We start from the raw sequence: 19,666 nt of genomic DNA, 5'->3' as shown, positions 1-19,666 counted from the left end.
TGGTGTTTTCAAGGAATAATGGTATTAAATAAAGCAAAAAGAAACCCAAAAAAACCCAACAACCTACCTCTTCCTGAATATTCATGTTGAATTCATCATGGATTGGGGATGCAGTTACTGGGGTTGGGGATGGGCTCTTCTCTGGGTCAGTCAGACTTGGTGTGTCCAACAAACCCGTGGAAACAGACCCTGAATTCAAGTCTTCACTTTCACTTTCCTTGCCTGAAGGAAGAGAACATGGAAATTTGTTGGTTTTACGACCCTTGTTCCCACACAAGCTGCAGCCGGCGTGCTCAGTTATGGGCCAAAACTGGAAGGATTTGACTGCTGGGGTTTTTTAGGACAGACTACAATAGGAGAAAGGGAGTCATGCCAAGTGTCACTTCCCAATTCAACCATCACAACACAGCAGGGTTGGAACAGAGGGAGGTCAAAAAGCCCAGCAAACACCCTCAGGGCATTTAGTGGCATCAGTTTCAACAAGCTGAATAAACTGGAGTACTTCATTCCTGTCTGTTCTGGAATTTTGTTCTAAATACTTTGTTTCTATTATTTACTAAGGAAAAGTAAGAAGGTCCAGTCTCACTGAAACTTAAGATGTCTCTGTGGTATCTTCAAGGTACCCTGAGGAAAAATGCAGCCCACTGCTCAGAGTCTATCACCAGCCTGGAAATGACCACATCAGGTCTGCAACTTGCCACAAACTGAATGTGTCTCATTCAAGCAGTGCTGAAGCCCACACCGGTGTCTGCATCCTCTGCTCTTCCCACCCTGGATGCTCCTGAGCTCAGTGCTACCAAAAGGCTTGGACTGGTTGTGAAAGATAACCAATACTTTCTAAAAGGTGAGCAGAAATGCAGTGCTCGATGCCAAAATACGCAAACGCAAACCAAAAGCAAACACAAACCAAAATCTGTTCACAGCAAAAACCTCTCTTGCCCATTTGTCACTGCCTGAAATCTCTGTTCATGCTCCATGAAGTGACCATGGAGCAGAGTTCCCAGAGAATCAAGGTCTGTTCTAACACTCTCCTGTGCCTGAAGGTACAGCACTGCAAGAAAGGGCAATACTTATTTAAAAATTGCTCCCCCTCCAACACTCAGCATGGTGTGAAAACAACACAACAAAAAATGCATATTTTGCTTCCTCACTCTTGTTGGGTTGTTGACAATCTTCACCCTCTGAAGGGGTCTGGAAACCTCCACCAGTCTTAGAATATATGGAATGGGCCATTACATGTTGTGATATAGATACAGCTTCTGCTTCAGACACACGGTTAAGCTCACCACCACAACACACCTGGAGTTTAAATGACAGCAGATTTGCATTTTTTTTTGTTTTGTTTTGTTTTTTGGTTGTACAATACCTTTTTTACCTTGAGCCAGTATCACCATGTCTTGGACTTTCTTGTACCTATTCAGAGATTGCCGAAGCTCTTCTATCTTCCGATCCTAAAATGAAAGGAAGTTGTGACTGTGCTTCCTTCCCCAGGAATAAGAAGTACAAAGACTAGATCCTTTAGTTTAACTGGCTGTGAGACTAAAAATGGGAAGTGTGGATGGGACAGGACTCAGAATGCTGAGAGGTTTTGAAATATCAGAAGTTGTATTAAGCAACAGCTATCATCTGGTTAATCACCAGAACTGTCCCAGCCTTGAAAGTGGATTTCAGCACCCTTATTAAGTCAAAGGTAGAGCATAATAAATTTGCCATGTACAAAGGATTTAGGGCTTTGGTGATCAAAAGAAAACATCCTACAAAATGCACATGTATATGAAAGCGTAAAACCATGTATGAAAATAATTCATACTTCACAGAAAAGCCCTTTTGGAGACACAGCCTGTGATCTTGCACTTGTAGGGAGATCTTTACATTTGCAGAACACAGTGCAAATTAACCACACTGAACTCAACAAAACAACAGTGTAAGGACTCTCAACAGATCCTGTGCACATGCAGAGAGCTCATAAATGCTCATAGCCCCTGAAAGGCACTGCAGTGCTTCTAACTGCAGAAAATAATCAATTTGTACAAATCTGATTTTTCTGACTGCAGAAAATCATTGATGCTTACAATCTGGTTTTTAGGTGAATTGTGAAAAGCTCACATGTAAAGGTTTTCTTAGAGATTTAAGTCAATCTGATGAATGATTACTGAAAAAATAATGACTTTGCTACCTTCTCTTCATTTGCTGCCATTAGAGATTCTACCGCCTTCTTCATTTTCTGTACCTCTATATCTAAAAACACAATACAGTTCTCCAAGTCAATTTAAGTAAGACAGTGTAAGGAAGTAAGAAAAACAAAAAATCAAGAAGCAACTCAGGAATATCTGAAAGTAGATTCACACAGTTACAAAAAATAAGCCACTTAAATTCTTTTTTAGATGCAAACACAAAGAACAAAGCTATTTTTCTTCAAAACCTCTTCTCTGACATTTTAATCAAGGAAATAATGAAATCTAGGAAATTTCCTTCCTCCCCCCCACTGCTCTCCAAGTCCTACAAAAATGGAAAACTCAAGGGTAAAACTACTGCTTGACTTTCACTATATCCAACTTCAAAATAACCAAATACTTGCAAAACAAGAAGTTCAAAATAAGCAATATACTACATTTGGAATGCAATAAAACATATCCTCAGCACAACAGTCAACAACCACCCCAAAACCCACTCAAGAAAGCCGGGGGATTAATGGATGTGATGAAGGAAGCACCGTGCAGTGATGCTCAGCCCTAATCCAGCATGGATGGAGCAATGAGGAGGGCACAGTGGGATGACACGGGGGTTTGCTGTGATGAGCAGTCATGCTGGAATATTACATGGCAGTTCAAGCCTGGGAAAGGCTCCTAACACAGACAACAGTGCTTCATCTATAATCCTTATTTACCAAGAAGTATAAAGGCATGGGAATGTGTATGCTCTGGAGGTGTTCTGGGCTAGGAATTCAAGAATAATGGAAATAATCTCCATTTTTTCCTAAAGATCTACCTTGCATGAACGAGGTAAAAGTCAAATTTCACTACAAATGTAGGCAGGTGGCCAAACTCACAGGCAGAAAAGCCCTGTTTCAACTTCCTAAAAATTCACGGAAAGCAAACCGAGAAGGAAGAACATTCTCCTCCTTAATGAAACACAAGAAGAAAAGAAGCTGCCTCGCTGGCTTTCTAGATGAAACACATTTGGACACACCGCTGTAGTGATTTTCCCTCAGTTATGCTGGCTGAGAATCTGGTTTGCTGGATTGAAACTGCATTTCACTGAGAGGCAATTGCTTTGTGAGCCTTCCTGGACCAAATCTTCCTTTATCTATTAGATTTTCTTCAGAAAACTTTGTGTTTCAAGTGTGATGTACTCACCCTTGTTGTCCAGTTTTACTCTAAGTGTAACTAAGGGTTATAGATGATGCAACCTAACAATGTTTGTTAAAGCAGTTTTGCAAACACATGCAGAAAGCTATTCTGGAAAGCACTTCTGGAATGCAAATGATCATGGAAAGACACCAGGAAGCTTACTTTTATCTTTGAGCTTCTTTTTACAATTTTCATCTGTGTGGGGAAAACCCATTGGATTGGAAATTAGCATGAAGGTTATGACATGAAATAATTTTTAAGACATTATTGATGCTTTATGAGTCAACTCTTCCTCACTTCATTCAGCTAATGAGGCAGATAATTTGTTATCTGGGAACAGCATTTTTTAGTATCAGTCCAAGGCAGATAAAACATGTTTCACCACAGCAAAAGAGCTTCTGCTGAGCTGCACTGAAAACTATAAAGCTGAGGACCAAAGGGTAATAAAAGTTCAAGTAGTTCCCCAGGGAAAAAAGCCCTATATAAGTAGTCATGAATGCAATGAAGTCAGACCCTGTTCACATTTAAAAGTTATTAAAAAAAAAAAAATGGAATCACGGCTCATTGTGATAATTTTTAGTGATCGTAGGCAGTAGTTTTGAAAACACCATTTCACAATATAAAATGTGACAATCTACACGCAGCATATTCCTCCTTAGGTCAGGGGAGGAGACTAATCTCTTGTGCATCTCTTTTTCTAAAAAACATACCTTAAAAGCACAATCTTAAAATCAGCAACAACTATCAGTAAGATATATTTAGAATTGAAATTGCATCAGGTCAAAAAAGTCTGTGATGTTTTAACAAAAAAATTCTGGTTTTAAATAAGATAAATCCTCAATCTCAGATTCCCTCAAATAAATACTAATAGTTTCTTCTTTACAAACCAATAAAAGAATTGCCCAGCATATAAAATTTCTGTGCTTATTCAAGCCTAATTAAGATTTAGACTTAATGAGCACACAAATCCAGAATCAATCCTTGATTTCAGCTAGTCACAGCTAGGTCCACATCATACTTTGGTCAGCAGTATGGCTTTTCCCCTTCCTTACCAGGAAGTTTCCTCTTCAACACAATGTTTTTTGGAGCATTTGTAGAAAGTAGTTTAAAAATTTTTCAGCCAATATAAACTGTATATTTTGAGGCCCCATGCAAGCCATGTAAGGAACTAATTAGGGATTTTTTTGGTCTTGTTTAAATTTGACCAAGACCTTGCTGTGACAGAAAGTTTAGCACTTGCATCATCAACAGCCTCTAAAAATGTTTCAAGAGGTAAACATCAAAACAAAGTTCAGGAAAATTCAGGTTTTTATCACTTATTTCCTGTACAAGGAAACATGACCTCAGATGAAGTGACTGAGGAGGACACAGTGACAGAGCCTCCCTCTTTCTTACCTCTGTCCAGTATTTCAATCCCTTCTCCTTTCAGCTTGGAAACCAATTTCTCGTGCAACCTTTTCACCTCGGCTTCCTTCTGCTCTAGTTTGTCTTTTAGAGCTGACAGCTCATCCTGTAAAGACACAGAGCCACTCAGTGACAGCTTCCACAGGCAGCTGAGATGTTTCCACAATTCCCTCCTAGGAAGCACAGTGGACAGATCCTCAGCTGGTGGAAGTGACTGAGAGCCCCTGACATTTAACACTGCCTGAGGGTGCATCCACCAAAGTGACTCTGAATATCCCAACATACTCCTGAGCCCATAACAGAGCAAAATCAGGGGGTCTGTGGTCTGAAATTGTTGGTCTCATGTATAATTGAAAAGAAACTTCACATCAAAATATAAAGATGAAAGAACAAAAGGGGGGAAAAAAAACCCAGACAGTTTTCTTATTTGCCTAACCTTGCAGAGTTAGAAAAAAAAATGCAGGTGAAAAGGCTGAATTCTAACATTTCCATACATTGTTTTGCCATTTATAAGGCATTTTGTGCGTTCAAAGCTGAACAATTCTGAAACTCTGCTTATACCAGATTGAGGAGTTTTAGAAATAACCACTGCCTCTATGGAAGAAAAAATCTATCACAACACCAGCAAGCACATGGACACATACTGGAAAGCAGTTCAGACAAAAACGTGGTACCTCTGCCAGAGTTTGGGTTTGCTGATCAAGCATCAGGAAGGAAAGCTTGGAGCTGAGATTCTTGGGAAAATAAGACAGATGGTGTTTGGGGGAGTTGGGGTGTATTAGAAAAATGCTGTCAAGTTTTAACTTAGATCTAACCATCTGTACTAGCAAGTGACTGGCACAGATCCATGCATTTAACTTTTTAAAATTTGAGTCAAATCCTACCCAGTTTAGTAACATGTTTCTTTGATGTCCGAGGATATCTTGTGCAACAGCATCATCAAGACAGGACACTCACTGCAATTGTACCCAACACTGAAAATTTAATTTGTTCAGTTTGTAAACAAAGTAAAACAAGGCAAGACTCATCATTTTGGCACCTACAGCTTCTAAATGATGTTTCAAATCCTTAATGGAACAAACCAGACTACAATACTGTGGCTTAGGTATTTTCCTGAGCTATCATCAGACAATCTGTTGCAAATACATAGTGATGTTTGCAACCCAAACTATGGCCCCGCTATGGAATCTCCTGAAATTGGTTCCTGTTTGCTCTAAAGCATCATTAAAAAAAAAAAAAATAGATCAATCTTAAAATTGTCAAGAAATCAAAGCGTTTTCCAAAAGAGTGGCTGGGGAATAACGACTTCTCCAGTGCTCCAAGCTGGCACTGATTAGGATGGGATTTTTGCCAGTGTAGGATCCATGTTACTCCAAAACAAGATGATTTCTTGGTCACTTGAGAAGCTGTTGTTATATCCACAGGCAACTAGAGCTGCATGTGGCTGTCAATGTGCATTTCTTTCCCTGAATTAGAAGTATGATATGCAAATTTACATGTGGGAGAGGGGACAGTATAAAAGAATCACTATTTCCCAGATAGTTTCATGAATACATTTTCTATAAAAGGGTGATAAAAAGTTCTGTTTGAATAATGGATGTAAGCTACAGACGAGGCAATCTTCCCTTGGAAGGGGGAGTGATTTTAACCCAAGTCTAATGCCATTATGTGTAACCTATGCAAGGTTCAGAGCAGGAAAATCCTCTCTCCTGCAATATAAAAGCTGTTTACAAGGAATATCTACATGAAGAGCTTTCCATATCTAAGGAGGAAAGGCACACTGCATATGGACACACAGCAATTAATGAAGAACAGAGCATGACAGCACAATGCAGGACAGACCAGTAAAGGGTGGAACATGAAGGATTCAAAACAGCCCAGCATTACCCAGAAACTACCACACCTTTAGCATCTGGCTTTTTTGCTCCATCCGCTGCTTTTCATACTGCATCTGACCCACTTTGATTTTCATGCTAGAAAGTTTGGCCATTAAAGACTGGTAACAGAGACAGAGGAGTGAGAGGAAACTAAAGGTAGAAAAGAGACAAGGCTAAATGGCAAAGAGAAGTTAGACACTTAGAGAAATAGGCTGCTAGAAGTACTTAGATGAATGTTTTCGCTTCAGAAGTGGTTTATTTTTAGCACATTTAGGAGAAAATAAATGCTGTTTTTAACCTGTGGCATACACCTTACAACTGGTATTTCTTGACACACATGTGAAACAAAGGTCTAAACAGGTAATAAATTTATTGTTAACAGCATCGCTTGTTACCCTTCATTAAAAACAATGCTCAAACTGAAAACCACAGCATGAAATTTGGGAATAGCCCCTGCTGCTAAGTGAGAACCACGGAAGCCCAGGACCTGAGAGTGCTCAGGATTTTGCAGGGTGCAGGCAAGGATTAGGGAAAAGAGTGAATTCCTAAAGCCTGATTTACACTTATCTCTGCCTCTTCCCCTCAGCCTCACTTACTTTGGTTGTTTTCAGTTTTTTCTCATACTGGAGTCTTTCATTGTCCATTTCTCCCACCCTCAACCGCAATTCGTTTATTTCCTGGATCAAATCCTGAGTGGAGGGAAAAAGACAACCAGAAACAACAAAGAACTTCAGTAAACAAAACAGAAGAATAGCTGTGACTGTAACAACAAGAAAAGCAGGCATAAAAGGAACTCAGTACACAAAGCCACACCACCCAAACCCATCATGAAGTCAAGCAACTCAGAGCTTCCAAAATATCCAGGGACTGAGTTTCTCCGTTTCTGTGTTACTGCACCGAATCTAAGAGGGCAGGGGACGAAGGAGGACATAAATTAAAGTTATGTTCCCTGTGCTGAGGGTCAGGAAAGGCCTCCTGCTTCTCTGTTCAGCTGTCTGGAGCCAAATATTAAGGATGGGCAATGGAAAACAGTGGCAGACATCCTTCAACACCTAGAAGCCACATCCTCCAATCTGCTGTTCTTCCTGCCCCAGGTTCACCAGCCATCACCTGCTTTTTCAAAAGATTACACTGTAAAACCTGTGTTTCCACCACTTAAAACAGCCCTCTCACCACGGGCTGAAGAGAGGAGCCATCCAGGTTTCTACAAGCAAAGGCACCTGTGTTTAAGCATCAATGGCACCATACATCTAGGCTTTCCAAATTCAGCTTGGCTTGGAAGAAACTCGGAGCCAGCACAAACTCACACCTGAGCTCTTTAGGAGACCAGCTTGACCTTTTGAGCATCCTGATGGATCCTGCCAGATTTGGGGGTCACACCTGAATGCCCCCAGCCCCCTTGGTTAAACAAACCCTTGGTCTGACTGCTCCATCAAGCCTCCTCATCCTCTAGGTCAGAGAATGGTTTGGGCTGGGAGGGGCCTTAAAGCCCATCCAGTTCCACCCCCTGCCATGGGCAGGGACACCTTCCACTACCCCAGGTTGCTCTGAGCCACATCCAGCCTGGCCTTGGACATTGTCAGGGATGGGGCAGCCACAGCTTCTCTGAAAAACCTGTGCCAGGACTTCAGTACCCTCAAATAAGGACTTTTTATGATCCTTATGTTTGCTTTCCTTCCTATATCTGAGGCAAACCCTATGAATGTCAAGCAATGCTGTACATTGAGCTAACGGGTGTAAGCACAACTTCTCAGAGCTAATAGTATAATTAATAGACATTTATAGTTATAAATTAACAAGCCAGCAGCTGACATTTAGAGGGTATTCATGAGTCCCTGATAACACCTGCCTTCCAGCCCCACACCACACTTCCTAAGCTTACAAGCCTCTGGTTGTTATTCTGTGCTTAATGAACGTGATGCTAAGAGAGCAGCATCTGTATTTCTTCAGAAAGATCCAAGCTCAGTTCTCAGAACTATGAGGAAAGTCAAAATCCAGAACATTTTAATGCTTTTAGTAATTACTGCTTCTAATCTATGACTTTCTAATTCAGGTACACCTGAAATTCCTCAACAATTGATTTGTTTGGAGCTTTTCTCTCCAGCAGCATGATCCAATGTCAAAATATGCTGTGTGGAACTCACTGCTGAGGCTGTTCTTCGCATATTTGTCACTTGAACTATGTGACTTTTAAAATACTCAGTGTGACACAGAAAACAGCACAATCTTGCAACCAGATTGGAGGTGATGGTGGATAAATCACAAAGAATTCCCTGTGAGTGAGTCAGTTTTACCCTCTGGCTGCTGCTTCAAAGGCCCAGTCTGGCTATGGAATCCTTCCCAAATAAACTCCCTCATAGGGTATTTTCTTACATAAACTCAGCCCAACTCAGACCACCCGTGTTCCTCAAGGAAAATAATGCTGGTGTCTGCTGAGAAAGTGGAAATACTGGAATAATTCAAAGAACTGAACAATTATGAATCTCTATTAAAAGTACACAATTAGCTTTGAAAAAGCTGGGTGTTTGTGAACATCTAGACAGCAAATCCTAGAGCACAAAGATCTAGTGAGGCATCTGTTTAGACAAAGAACAGGGAATATGAATAACCAACCAAGCTGGAATGGGAAGTTGCAATGACAGACATAAGTAACAAATGGATAATATGAAGGATTTAATCAGAATGGTAATTCTGTAGGAGACAGTAGCTGCACAAGTTGTCAGACATCAAATTTTTTCTTTTCCCTAAATAAAACCAGAAGCAATATTCATAGTTTTGCTTTCCTAGTCTGGGTATGAATCTTTTTCAATTTTAATCACTCCACATAAATGCCATAATGTGTTTTAGGGTCAAATATTTTAAATAATAATTTAAATACTCAGCTCTTCTAATATAATTTATAAACAGAAATATAATTAGACCAACACTGAATAAAATACTGCATACTTCTGAATAAGTACTGCTTCCAAAATATCTCTTAGAGATTTTGTAAGGGCTGAGACCCTCCAACTAATTAGATATTCATATCTTCACTGAACCCAATGGAAATTAAGATTAATTTAAGCATTTAAGCCTAAGCGTTTTTACAGCTATAAAGTGTTGAAATAAAGAAGAAACAATATAATAATATATATCACACTAAACTGCATTGTTCTGGATTTTAAATGGAGGGAGAAACATTTTAGTAATAGTTCATTAGTTCTGGCATAAATATCCTTGATATAAATCCATATAGTCTCTAATTACAGTAACTACTCCTTAAATAAAATTTAGGTTATTTTTATCAAAGGCATTTAGTGTATTTAAAAGTATTTCAAAGAAGAAGGTCATCATAGAAGGTAAGCCTTTTGCACAGAGATTACAGATTTGCAGTTTGTGGTGTACTCCCCACATTGGAACCATTTTTCTGGGAACCTGTAGCTCCACAAGCTGTGCTATGAAGTTATGGAGAGACTGCAGTTCAGGGGGGGAAACAAAGAAAGGGGGAATCCAGGAGAACTCTACAATATTCAGTAAAAATAAGCATAGAAATAGAGGAAGCAAATCACTCAAAGCCCAGTCATGTTTGTTAGCAGTTCTGGAAAGCAAAAGAAACCAAAGGGTGTTTGCAAATGAAAATACACAGAACCCAGGTAGGAAAGCACCTGCTCCCTGTGGTCATCTGGAGCAAGCCTTGCCTCCCCACAGCCAGGCAGTGCCGCTGCCAGCTCGTTTGTCCCTCATTTGGGCTGCTCAGAGTAAGTGTCAGCCCACAGAGAGTGTTTGCTGTGTGCTGTAATTCATGAACAAGCCGAGCTCTGCGTGGGCAGGGTCCCAGGAGAGCTGTGAGAGCAGCCAGCTCTCACACACACCTCCCACGGGTGCAGGAGACCTTCAGTGATTCCCTCCACCCTTCCCCTGCCAATTTCTCCAGCAATGCCAGGCACAGAGCTCGTCTGCACTGCAAAATCTGCGGCTTTGAAGGCAGTGCTGTGCTCCTGTCACATAACACCTGTTACCAGCTAGAGGGAAAGGTAACAGGAGGCAACAGGAATCCATCCCAGAGCTTGGCAGTGCCCAAGGTAAGGTGCTGCAGTGCAGGAATGAACACTGCTATCACTACCTAAAGAATCACTTCCAAACCTGGAAGTGATACAAGTCATTAGTTTTCAACCTGTGGATTTTTTTGGGTGTGCAGATTACTCCAGACAGGCCCAAAGAGCAATCCAAAAGCAAGACTGACTTTTGTTTTTGTGCTTGCAATACAAGTGAGGAATGGTGCTTTACTGGAAACTGAGCAGTTGGGAAACCACTGGCAAAAGTGGAAAAGGCAATTTTGTGTCCTGTCATGGCAATACAGCTTCTTTCCTTCTGGAAACGATTGACAGCTGGATCATCCACAACCATCTCATTTATGAATCCAGAACTGGAAATTTTGTTCTGCTGCATAGGCAGACTCTGAGGTATTTCTGATACAGGCTCTATCATCCTGTCAGCACAGCTTAGCTGACACTTGGGGTTTCCTGGGTTTGCCCAACTGCTTTGAGCGTTTCTGGTTTCCATGAGCGAGGTTCAGCTACAAAGACCTGCAGAACACAGGGAAATGCCTCAGGAGAGCACTGCCAGGGATGGCAGCTCCACCTGGCTCTGTTCCCCCCAGCCTCTGGTTCTGGGCTCCCATAAGGCTGGGGTCTGAAGTCAGGCTTCCCAAGAGTCCCACAGAGAGTCAGCTCACTCTCTGTGAGCAACCCCAAAAGTTCTGTTACTGTGCAGTGTCTCTGCACGTGGCTGCTTTTTGTACTTGCCTCAGACATGCCTTACTCAGAAGGTGACAGTTTTATGAGGGGTCAGGAGAGTGCAGTATGTTCATGATTTTAATTAAATCCAACCTAAATCCATCCCTCCTGAGGCCTGATAGTCAGAATCAAAAACTGTCTTTGGAAATCTTCCCTTGTAAAACCAGAATTTAACAAAGAGGACACTTTTTACTTTAAAAGGAACAAGTTCTAACTTTAAAGATGAGTCCCCTTTCTTGCCTGACATAAAAGAAAATAAGTCCCAGAAGATGTTCAGGTAATGTGAAGACACACAGCTTTCACAATTTATCTTGCTGGGGTTTACTCACCTCTGTGTCTCTGAATCTGTCCTCATAGTCCAATCTATCCTTCTCTACAGATGTAAGCTTTAATTTCAGAGTGGAAATCTCTGCCATAAGATCCAGCTTTTGAGTTTCAAGGGTTGTTCTGCTTAAGAGCTCCTGATTCAAGGAAAAGACAAAAAGAATGGAATTTTTACCCAAGGGGAAGAAACCAGTAATTTATTTTGACAGCTAAAAGTCTCCATCATGGGGAATAGCATCACCCTCATCTCTGCACTATGTGAAGCCCTGAGACACAGCTATTATCCATCTGACAGATTCCAGGCACCTAGGATACATCTGGGATCACAGGGGCACTAGCACGGGCTGGCTGCCAGGACAAGAAAAAAGCCTGTCTGTCATCACAGTGGCTCTGGGCAGCAGGGAGCTGTGAGGGGAATCCACCCATCCTGCCAGAGGTTTTAATCTACGGCTCTTGGAAGTTCAGTGGGGAAGGACTCACAGGAGGGCAGAACTGGATTCCTGCAGCATAAAGCAGCACTGATATTACTAAGTACAGAGATTTTAAAGCCAATATGGTAGAAAATGATCCCTTAGTTAAGAGACATCAAGGGCTGCAACACCTTGGAGGACACTGCTCTCACCAAAGTTTGTTAAGAGAGAAGGAAGACAAGGCAGCAAGACAGACGTGGAGCTGTGGAATACCTGCTGCAGCATCTCCTCCGTGGCATTCAGCTTCTCCCTGTGCTCCTCCAGGCAGAACTCCAGATCCCGGATCTTTTCTCCTTGGGCCTCCACCTGGTCTGTAAGCACACTTACCTGGACAGCAGGAAAAAAGGGATGCATGTTTAACACCTTGCACCTGTGCCATATGTGTCAGCTGCAGAACTGCAGGTGAGCAACAGTGCTGGCTGGGCCAAAGATTAACTGGGACCATGCAGGGTGGAAGAGGAGGAGGAGGAGGAGCAGAGATCTGCAGTGGACACACCACTTGGCAAAGGAAACAGGAGAGGAGAGAAGGCTCTCCCCCCACACTTACTAGAATTTCAGCCAAAGTTCTGGCAGATACATTGCAATTCTGCAACTCCTCTCCTCACTGGAGGTTTTCACAAAGGGTGGCTGCTGCATTTTACTACCAATAATTATGCCTTTGCTGTGGCAATACATGAACTCAACCCATTAGCTCCTACCTTAACCACCACATAAACCTCTTTGCTTATAATTTATTCTCCTTCCCAAGTGATTGCACACAGTGTATCATAACAAGCACTTTCCCCTTTTCAGAACAATGAAAGCAAAGAAGGTTAAAACACACAGCCAGAGGCTGGGTAAGACCAAGACAACATTTTTAAGACTGCAGACAGATTCCCATTTTGCCTTTTCTGAATGATTTTTTTTTCATTTTTAACAGGCTCTTCCTGCAGTACTGCTGGGAAGGAGGGTGAGCTCAGGGTTGTCACAGCCCCATGGCTGGGTCCACATCAGGGGATGCCACCTGTGCAGACCAAGGGGTGCCAGGTATTCCTGTCTCCAACAGCAAGAGGAAGCCAGCAGTCAGAACAGCCAGAGCTGACCCCATCCAGCCCAGCAGCACATGAGCAGGACCACCAAGGAGCTGCTTGTTTCCTGCTGGTTGGCCAGTCCTGCAGTTTTTGTCACCTTTCCTAAGGACAGGACAACTGTGTCCTGATGCAGACATCATGTGAATGGCCCTGGGAAATGGTGATCTGAAGGATACACATAGATGTAAGTAGGTGGCTGCTCTGCAGACCTGCTCTGCTAACCAAATTCAAAGAGAACAGATACACAGACAGAAAGACCTTTAGGTCTACATTCACACCTTTCTCTAATCTGGGTTAATTCTCACATATCAAGTCTTCTGAATACTGTCCAAGACATCACAACTCCAAATAAATTCTCAGAGGTTTTATCACATACTTTCAGACAGTCTCGTGAATGCAAGAGCAGAAAAAAATAATTTGGGTGATAACTCACTTGCAGAACAAGAGATTCCTTATCATTTTCCAGACGAGCTAGCCTTTCTTGATAAACATCTCCATTCCCAGATATGTGTCCATTAGTCTGGAAAAGACAACAAATATTGTATAGTCAGCTATTGTACCACAGTATCATCCAAAGCTATCAAAACACTTAATGAGAGCATTTTTAGTCTGCACAGTTTAAGAACATGTTTGAAATATTCTCCAGCCCTCTAAGAGTTACAAATCAAATAAACTGTCAACAACGGACAAATGATCACCATTCAGGAGAAAATTCTTCAGGAGCTTAAATATGAGAAAGGAAGAACCTTCTGGTGACCCAGTTCTGCAAAATTCACTTACTGTGCATTCAGCATTTTACTAACAAAACTTGGACTCGTTGCTACACAATGCTAAGCCATACTTGCAAATAGACAAATACCCTGAGACATTCAGCAAGTGAAAAAAGCCAAACATATAATCTACAAAATGTGTATTATGCTTCTTGCAAGTCATACACACAGTCAGAGACATCCTTTTACATCAGGCACATTCTACTGGGTATGGGTGAAAGTCTGCACTCTAAACACATCTCTCTGTAAAGCTGCCTGAGGCTAGAGAGAAACAAGAATACATATTAATGCTATCAGAGAGTTCAGAGGAATCAGCAACTTTCTTCATAATAACTTCAATGCTCTTGAGCAGTGGGAAGGATGTGGTTCTATCCATATTCAAAGCTGTCTCAAAGCACTTCATGATCAGGCCACAATCAGATCTTGGCTCAGAAAAAGAAGTCTTGATTCCATCATGGCATAAATTGCTTAGAGGAGTCTGAGAAGCTGCTCTGAAATCCAGGACACTCAGCACAGACACACAACAAGGTTGAGGGGCCCTGATTTCTTCCTGAGTATGTGATGAAAAGAAATTGTGACTGATCCTTGTGCTCCTGTGAGCCTGCAGTATACCCTGCATTGAGAGGCCACTACCACTCAGGAGCTCCAAGCCTCCAGCTCCTGCTTGGAATCTCTCCTGATTACAGAGGATACCTCAGGAAACCTGCTGGCTGAAACTCCTTTTCTAAGTTACACGTCTAACTTTGGGTGGTGGGAGAAACTTCCTTGTTTAAGCCTGAAACAATAAAACTCCTTGCAGCATCACTTAAAGATTTGACATAAAGCAAACAGGAGAAGGTGAAAGTGTTCAACTTCACCTCAGTGCTCTCAGGAAATCAAACTGCATCCTAGCAAGCCTTAAATCACTGAGCAGTACCAAATGTCTCCCAAGCATGAAATTTCACTTGGTGACCATAATATCTCCCCCAAAATTTGCTCCAGCAGACTAAGAAAGGATGATCTCTAGTAATTCGTACCAGTACCTCATCACAATTATCTGAATTATGACCCTGTATCTGAATTATTTAGCAGCACAATACTAAGACACCTGACCACCCAGACACTAAACCCCAGGCCAAAATTCCTCTAAACTTCTGAGTTTGCCATATCTTCCCCCCAACCTCTACCAGAATTTAGCTCATGCTATTCAAGATCAGTGAGATCTTCCAGTTTGTAACACTTCAGTTTAGGTGAAAGAATTCAAAATTAAATAAACCTTTTAGCTGTTCAACCAGTAGATTATGCTTGAGATTTTGTTACCTGAGTGGTTTCTGAAAACAGAACTGAGGGTTTTGTCTACTTTGGCTGCTCTGCAGCTCCCTTGTCCTGTAAGAGCTCCAGTACACCTCAAGCACTTACTCAGCCTGCATAAGAACAGCATCTGTATTTTGTAATACACAACACATTTGTCAGTCTGGTGCATGTGTCTGATGTGGGAAAGTGGTACCCAACCCTCACTACAGGCAGCAGAGCTGCAGACACCTCTCCATGCTGCTGGGGCTAACATGGAATTCCCTGCTAAAGCACAGACTTGACTCCCTGCCTCCCAACCACCACATCAACACCTGAACCACTGACCCTCCTGATAGCTCCAGTCAGCGAAACCAGAAACCAGACACAAATTAACTAAAACCAAAGACTGCAGGAAGAAAATGTGAGGAGGGAAGTCTTGGTTTCACGGCACGATTAAAATGCCTGTGAAAACCAACGAGGTGTGAACGTTAGTCATTGTGCACAGCATCTTGCCAAGACACCTTTGTTGTTAAACTCCGCTCACATTTCGAAGGAAAAATCGGCTTGGCTCAGCACATCAGCCTTGGCTTCCAAGTAGGAGTGTTGGGAGAGGGAGAGTTCAGGTTGCAGCTGCATCCTGCCATTAGAAAGAGGTGATGGGAACCCCAAACAGGTTCCCCCAAAAGGCTGTTCTCCCACAATACAAAAATTAGTGCTCATAGAATCACAGGCTCGTTAAGGCTGGAAAATACCTCTAAAATCATCAAGCCAACCATCAACCCAGCACCACCACTGTGTTCACCACTAAACCATGTTCTCAAAAGCCATATCCACACATTTTTTAAATCCCTCCAGGGAGGGTGACTCAACCACATCCCCAGACAGCCTGTTCCAATGTTTAATAACTCCTTCAGGAAAGAAATTTTTCATAATATTTGACCTAATCCTACCCCAGGCACAACTTGAGGCCATTTCATCTTATCCTGTCAAATACTTAGTGCAGCTCATCTATTCTTTGGGAGAAACTTTGCATAGATGTCTTGGTTTTGCAAGCTGTACCTACCGGGTGCAAAGATCTCTTTTCTGGGTATTGCCAGAAATATTTTGTAAAATCTGCATAAAACCAGACCTCCTGTAGCACGCCAAACCCATAAAATTCTGTGTAAAACACAAGCATTGTTTGCTTTTTGTCTGAAGTATTGCAACTTCTGTATAATACCTGTGACTGACTCTTAATTTGAGGTATGAAAAGGCAAGAAAGCCCTTGACTAGTTTCAGTGGAGAAAATTATGACAGTTGGAGAATGGATGATAGAGAAAGACCATGGCAGCTATTTCCAAGAGCAGCAGCCTAAGCACTGCTTACAGAGAGGCACAGACCCAGGACCTGCAGGCACTGGACACACACCACCTTGTCAGATCTTTGCTCTGGACTGTCTTCAAAGATAAACAGTTGATTCCTGGCATGATACTCTTCCCAGAGAGATGAGGAAGGAAGAGGGGAGATGAAACATATGAGAAGAACAGAGCAATAATGGTAGTGAGCAGGACTCAAGAGAAATGTTGCAGGAATATGCTCAAGCACTGGATTTAGGGAAGTAGTGCATCAGGAAATGGGGTGGAGAGAGTCCCAGTGGGAAGGAATGGGCTGCAGGGAGGTGTGAAAAATGCCAGGATACCTTGTGTGTGCAAAACCTGGGTGAGCAACACTCAGTGTGTCCCTCAGGAGCATCTCTCCACCAGGGAATCTGCATCCTTCCCTGGGACTGAGCCTGGCAACTACTCACCCTGCAGAGCAACAGCTCCTCTTTCAGGAGGGGGAAGGAAAGAATAAAACAGTAAGAGAAGCAAAAAAGAAAAGCAAATATTTGATTGAATAGCAACTGCAAGCATATCTAGGGCACTTGGTGGTTCTGGATCAAATTTGTATCATTTAAGTCTATAAAGGATTAGCATACTTTACTAGCTGTGTTAAGAAAGGCTTTCCATTAGGCAAAGAAGGGTTTTTTCATCAGTGACTTAAAATTGATCTTCAGTTAAGCAGCTAGATTTTGCTTGTGTTTTCAAATGTTAGTGATTAATTGCAAAACACTATATGAGAAGAGAATGCAGATTTACCAGTACTGATTTTAATCCTAAAAACAAAAGAACAGTTGTCACAATGCCACAGAGGCTTCACAGAAGTTTGAGGTCAAGCATTTACTTAAAATGCCTTGTAAGATCAGACCCAGTGCACTTATAAACTCTGTAAGATCAATCCACAGCTAATCTGTTTAACATGTGTGTAAAGCTTTGTGTGTAATCATCTAAGTGTAAAAATCCACGCTGCTCTGGAGGGAATTATTCCTGTAGCAAGTAGAAGCATCACCAAACTTTCACAGCTTGCCTGCCTTCAGTCTTTAATCCCTTTTCCCTGGAAGTGAGTTAGAATTGCAAACCACAGGAACATTTCTAGTGGCTGCTAGCTTAAACCTAATAATAAAAAAATAATTTTAAAAATCCGTTTCCTCTCAGTTGCTGAATTCTCCTTTCAAAAATAAACCTGATTTTTAGCTTACACCACAGCTGATACTCTCATTTTCCTTCATTTTCTCTTCTGCTTTGGAGATGAAAAAAGCAGCAGAAATCACACTGCTCTTGCTGTATGTGCAGTTTGGTTTGTATAGAAGGAGCTGCCACTCCACAGCATTATTTCCCTGTACAGCAGATTGCACTCAGTGTTTTGACCACCACAGTCAAGTCAACAGTTGGGCAAGTGAGCCTTTCCCAACACCTCTCTCCTGACCATCTGGAGTTAAATTAGAGCTCATCAACATGCTTACGTGGTTCAGATCATTACAATACACATTACCTATGCTCAGTTAAACAAAGCTGCTGCTGATCTGCTTGTTCCCTCAGCTTTAGAGTCCCTTGCAAGAGGGTTCCTCCAGCCTCGGCTACCTCAGCATCAACTGGCGTGCCTTGGGCAGAGCCTCCAGGTTTCCCAAGCCAAGTACCCACTACCGGTGATACAGACCCGTGACAGCTTTACTCTCTGTCAGCATCAATCCCATCCCAAATTCATACTGGTCATACTGTCTGAGCTGGTGTGTAACCAGTTTATGTGGGAGCCCACCTCTGCCCTCCCAAATCAGCCTCTCCTGCATTTCCCACTTCCCTGCTTGGAATATTTGCAGCCCGTCCCATATACTCCAGCAGCAGACCTGCTGCTAAGCTTTTCCTAAAGTTTGCAGGTTACTTCCTCCCCAGAGAATAAGAAGGGAAAAATAAAAACAACACACACCCACTCAAAGTCCCCCAGATGATATTTTAAAAAATAAAAGTGAATTCTGAAAGAAAAGCAGCTGAACACAGCCCTTCACTCTGAGGCATTTACCTGAAACATTTGGTAAGCATAAACAACACGCTGCTGAAGAGGGAAGATACAACCTTTCCCCAAAATCCTGTTTCCTCAGCAGCAGCCCAGCTGGTGCCTGGCGCAGGAGAAGGATGAGAGGCTCATTCCCAGCGCTGCCCAGCTATGGCTTGTCACTGGGAGAAATGCAGGAGGCAGCACAGGCAGAGATCTCCTTACCTTATTTAGCCAGACGCAGTGCCCGTGAATGTCCCAGCTATACTCCATGCTGGTCATGCCTGTTCCATGCATTCACGGCCGGCAGAAGCCGAGGCTGAGCGCTCCGGGCTCCCGGGAGCCGAGGTTAAGCGACAGCAGGTTCCCTTGCCCAGCCGGGGATGGAGGCGAGCGGAGTGGGAGACGTGGGAAGCAGCAGCAGCGCTCCTCAGGCGGAGCAAGCAGCTCTGGGGAATTAACACATCAAAGCCCGGCACGAAACTCCTCCAACCCGGCACACACAGCAGAGGGATGCAGAGCAGCCAAAACCTGACCGGAGCAAGGACAGCCCCACGCAGGTGGCACCGGCCACCTCCACCCTGCTCCGGACCCTCCCAGAAAGCATCCGACCCACCAGCGCAGGAGAAAAGAGCAATTCCCACCCCTTCACCTGAGCACAAAGTAAACAGGAGGGGCTTTCCTAGGAATTGTAGAAGCTGCAGGAGCACATGCAATTAATTCACATGTAAAAAAAAAAACAGAAGAAGTTGACTCAGCTGTCTCAGGTCTCACAAGTGCCTTGTCCCAAGTTTATGTCACACTTCAGAGTGATGTGAGAAGCAACAATAACAACCAACCTCTGTCCTCGGGCTCAGGTTTCAACTGACCCACTACCAGCAGCAGCATGACAAATTCTTAGTATTTTTGACCACAGAGCCCAACTCTGAGTCTGTGATTATCTCAAAGCCCAGTTTTATTATTATAAGAAAATGTCTACAACTATCATTGATAGAGAAAAATCTCA

General features: G+C 42.6%; 1 protein-coding gene across 31 annotated transcripts in view; it reads right to left on the bottom strand.

Moving 5' to 3' along the window:
- Window positions 1–19,666, bottom strand: part of PPFIBP1 (PPFIB scaffold protein 1) — a 103,819-nt gene that overhangs the window by 21,313 nt on the left and 62,840 nt on the right. For 8 of the 31 annotated variants that reach the window (XM_021539157.3, XM_085568830.1, XM_085568828.1 and 5 more), the window contains 10 exons: window positions 13,704–13,790; window positions 12,414–12,527; window positions 11,736–11,867; window positions 7,228–7,320; window positions 6,658–6,750; window positions 4,746–4,860; window positions 3,513–3,545; window positions 2,177–2,238; window positions 1,367–1,451; window positions 68–222 (listed from right to left, as the gene is read on the bottom strand). In XM_021539157.3, the coding sequence (XP_021394832.3) occupies window positions 68–222; window positions 1,367–1,451; window positions 2,177–2,238; window positions 3,513–3,545; window positions 4,746–4,860; window positions 6,658–6,750; window positions 7,228–7,320; window positions 11,736–11,867; window positions 12,414–12,527; window positions 13,704–13,790 (969 nt within the window). Of the gene's footprint in view, window positions 1–67; window positions 223–1,366; window positions 1,452–2,176; window positions 2,239–3,512; window positions 3,546–4,745; window positions 4,861–6,657; window positions 6,751–7,227; window positions 7,321–11,735; window positions 11,868–12,413; window positions 12,528–13,703; window positions 13,791–18,687; window positions 18,836–18,885; window positions 19,218–19,666 lie in introns of those variants that run through there. The other 23 variants (XM_085568836.1, XM_085568839.1, XM_085568837.1 and 20 more) reach the window with 13 other exon arrangements.

This window comes from Lonchura striata, chromosome 1A (assembly GCF_050655825.1).
Source record: "Lonchura striata isolate lonStrDom1 chromosome 1A, ASM5065582v1, whole genome shotgun sequence".
Taxonomy (NCBI): Eukaryota; Metazoa; Chordata; class Aves; order Passeriformes; family Estrildidae; genus Lonchura; species Lonchura striata.
The sequence above is the reverse complement of the archived record's forward strand: the minus strand, read 5'-3'. Positions and strand labels throughout refer to the sequence as shown.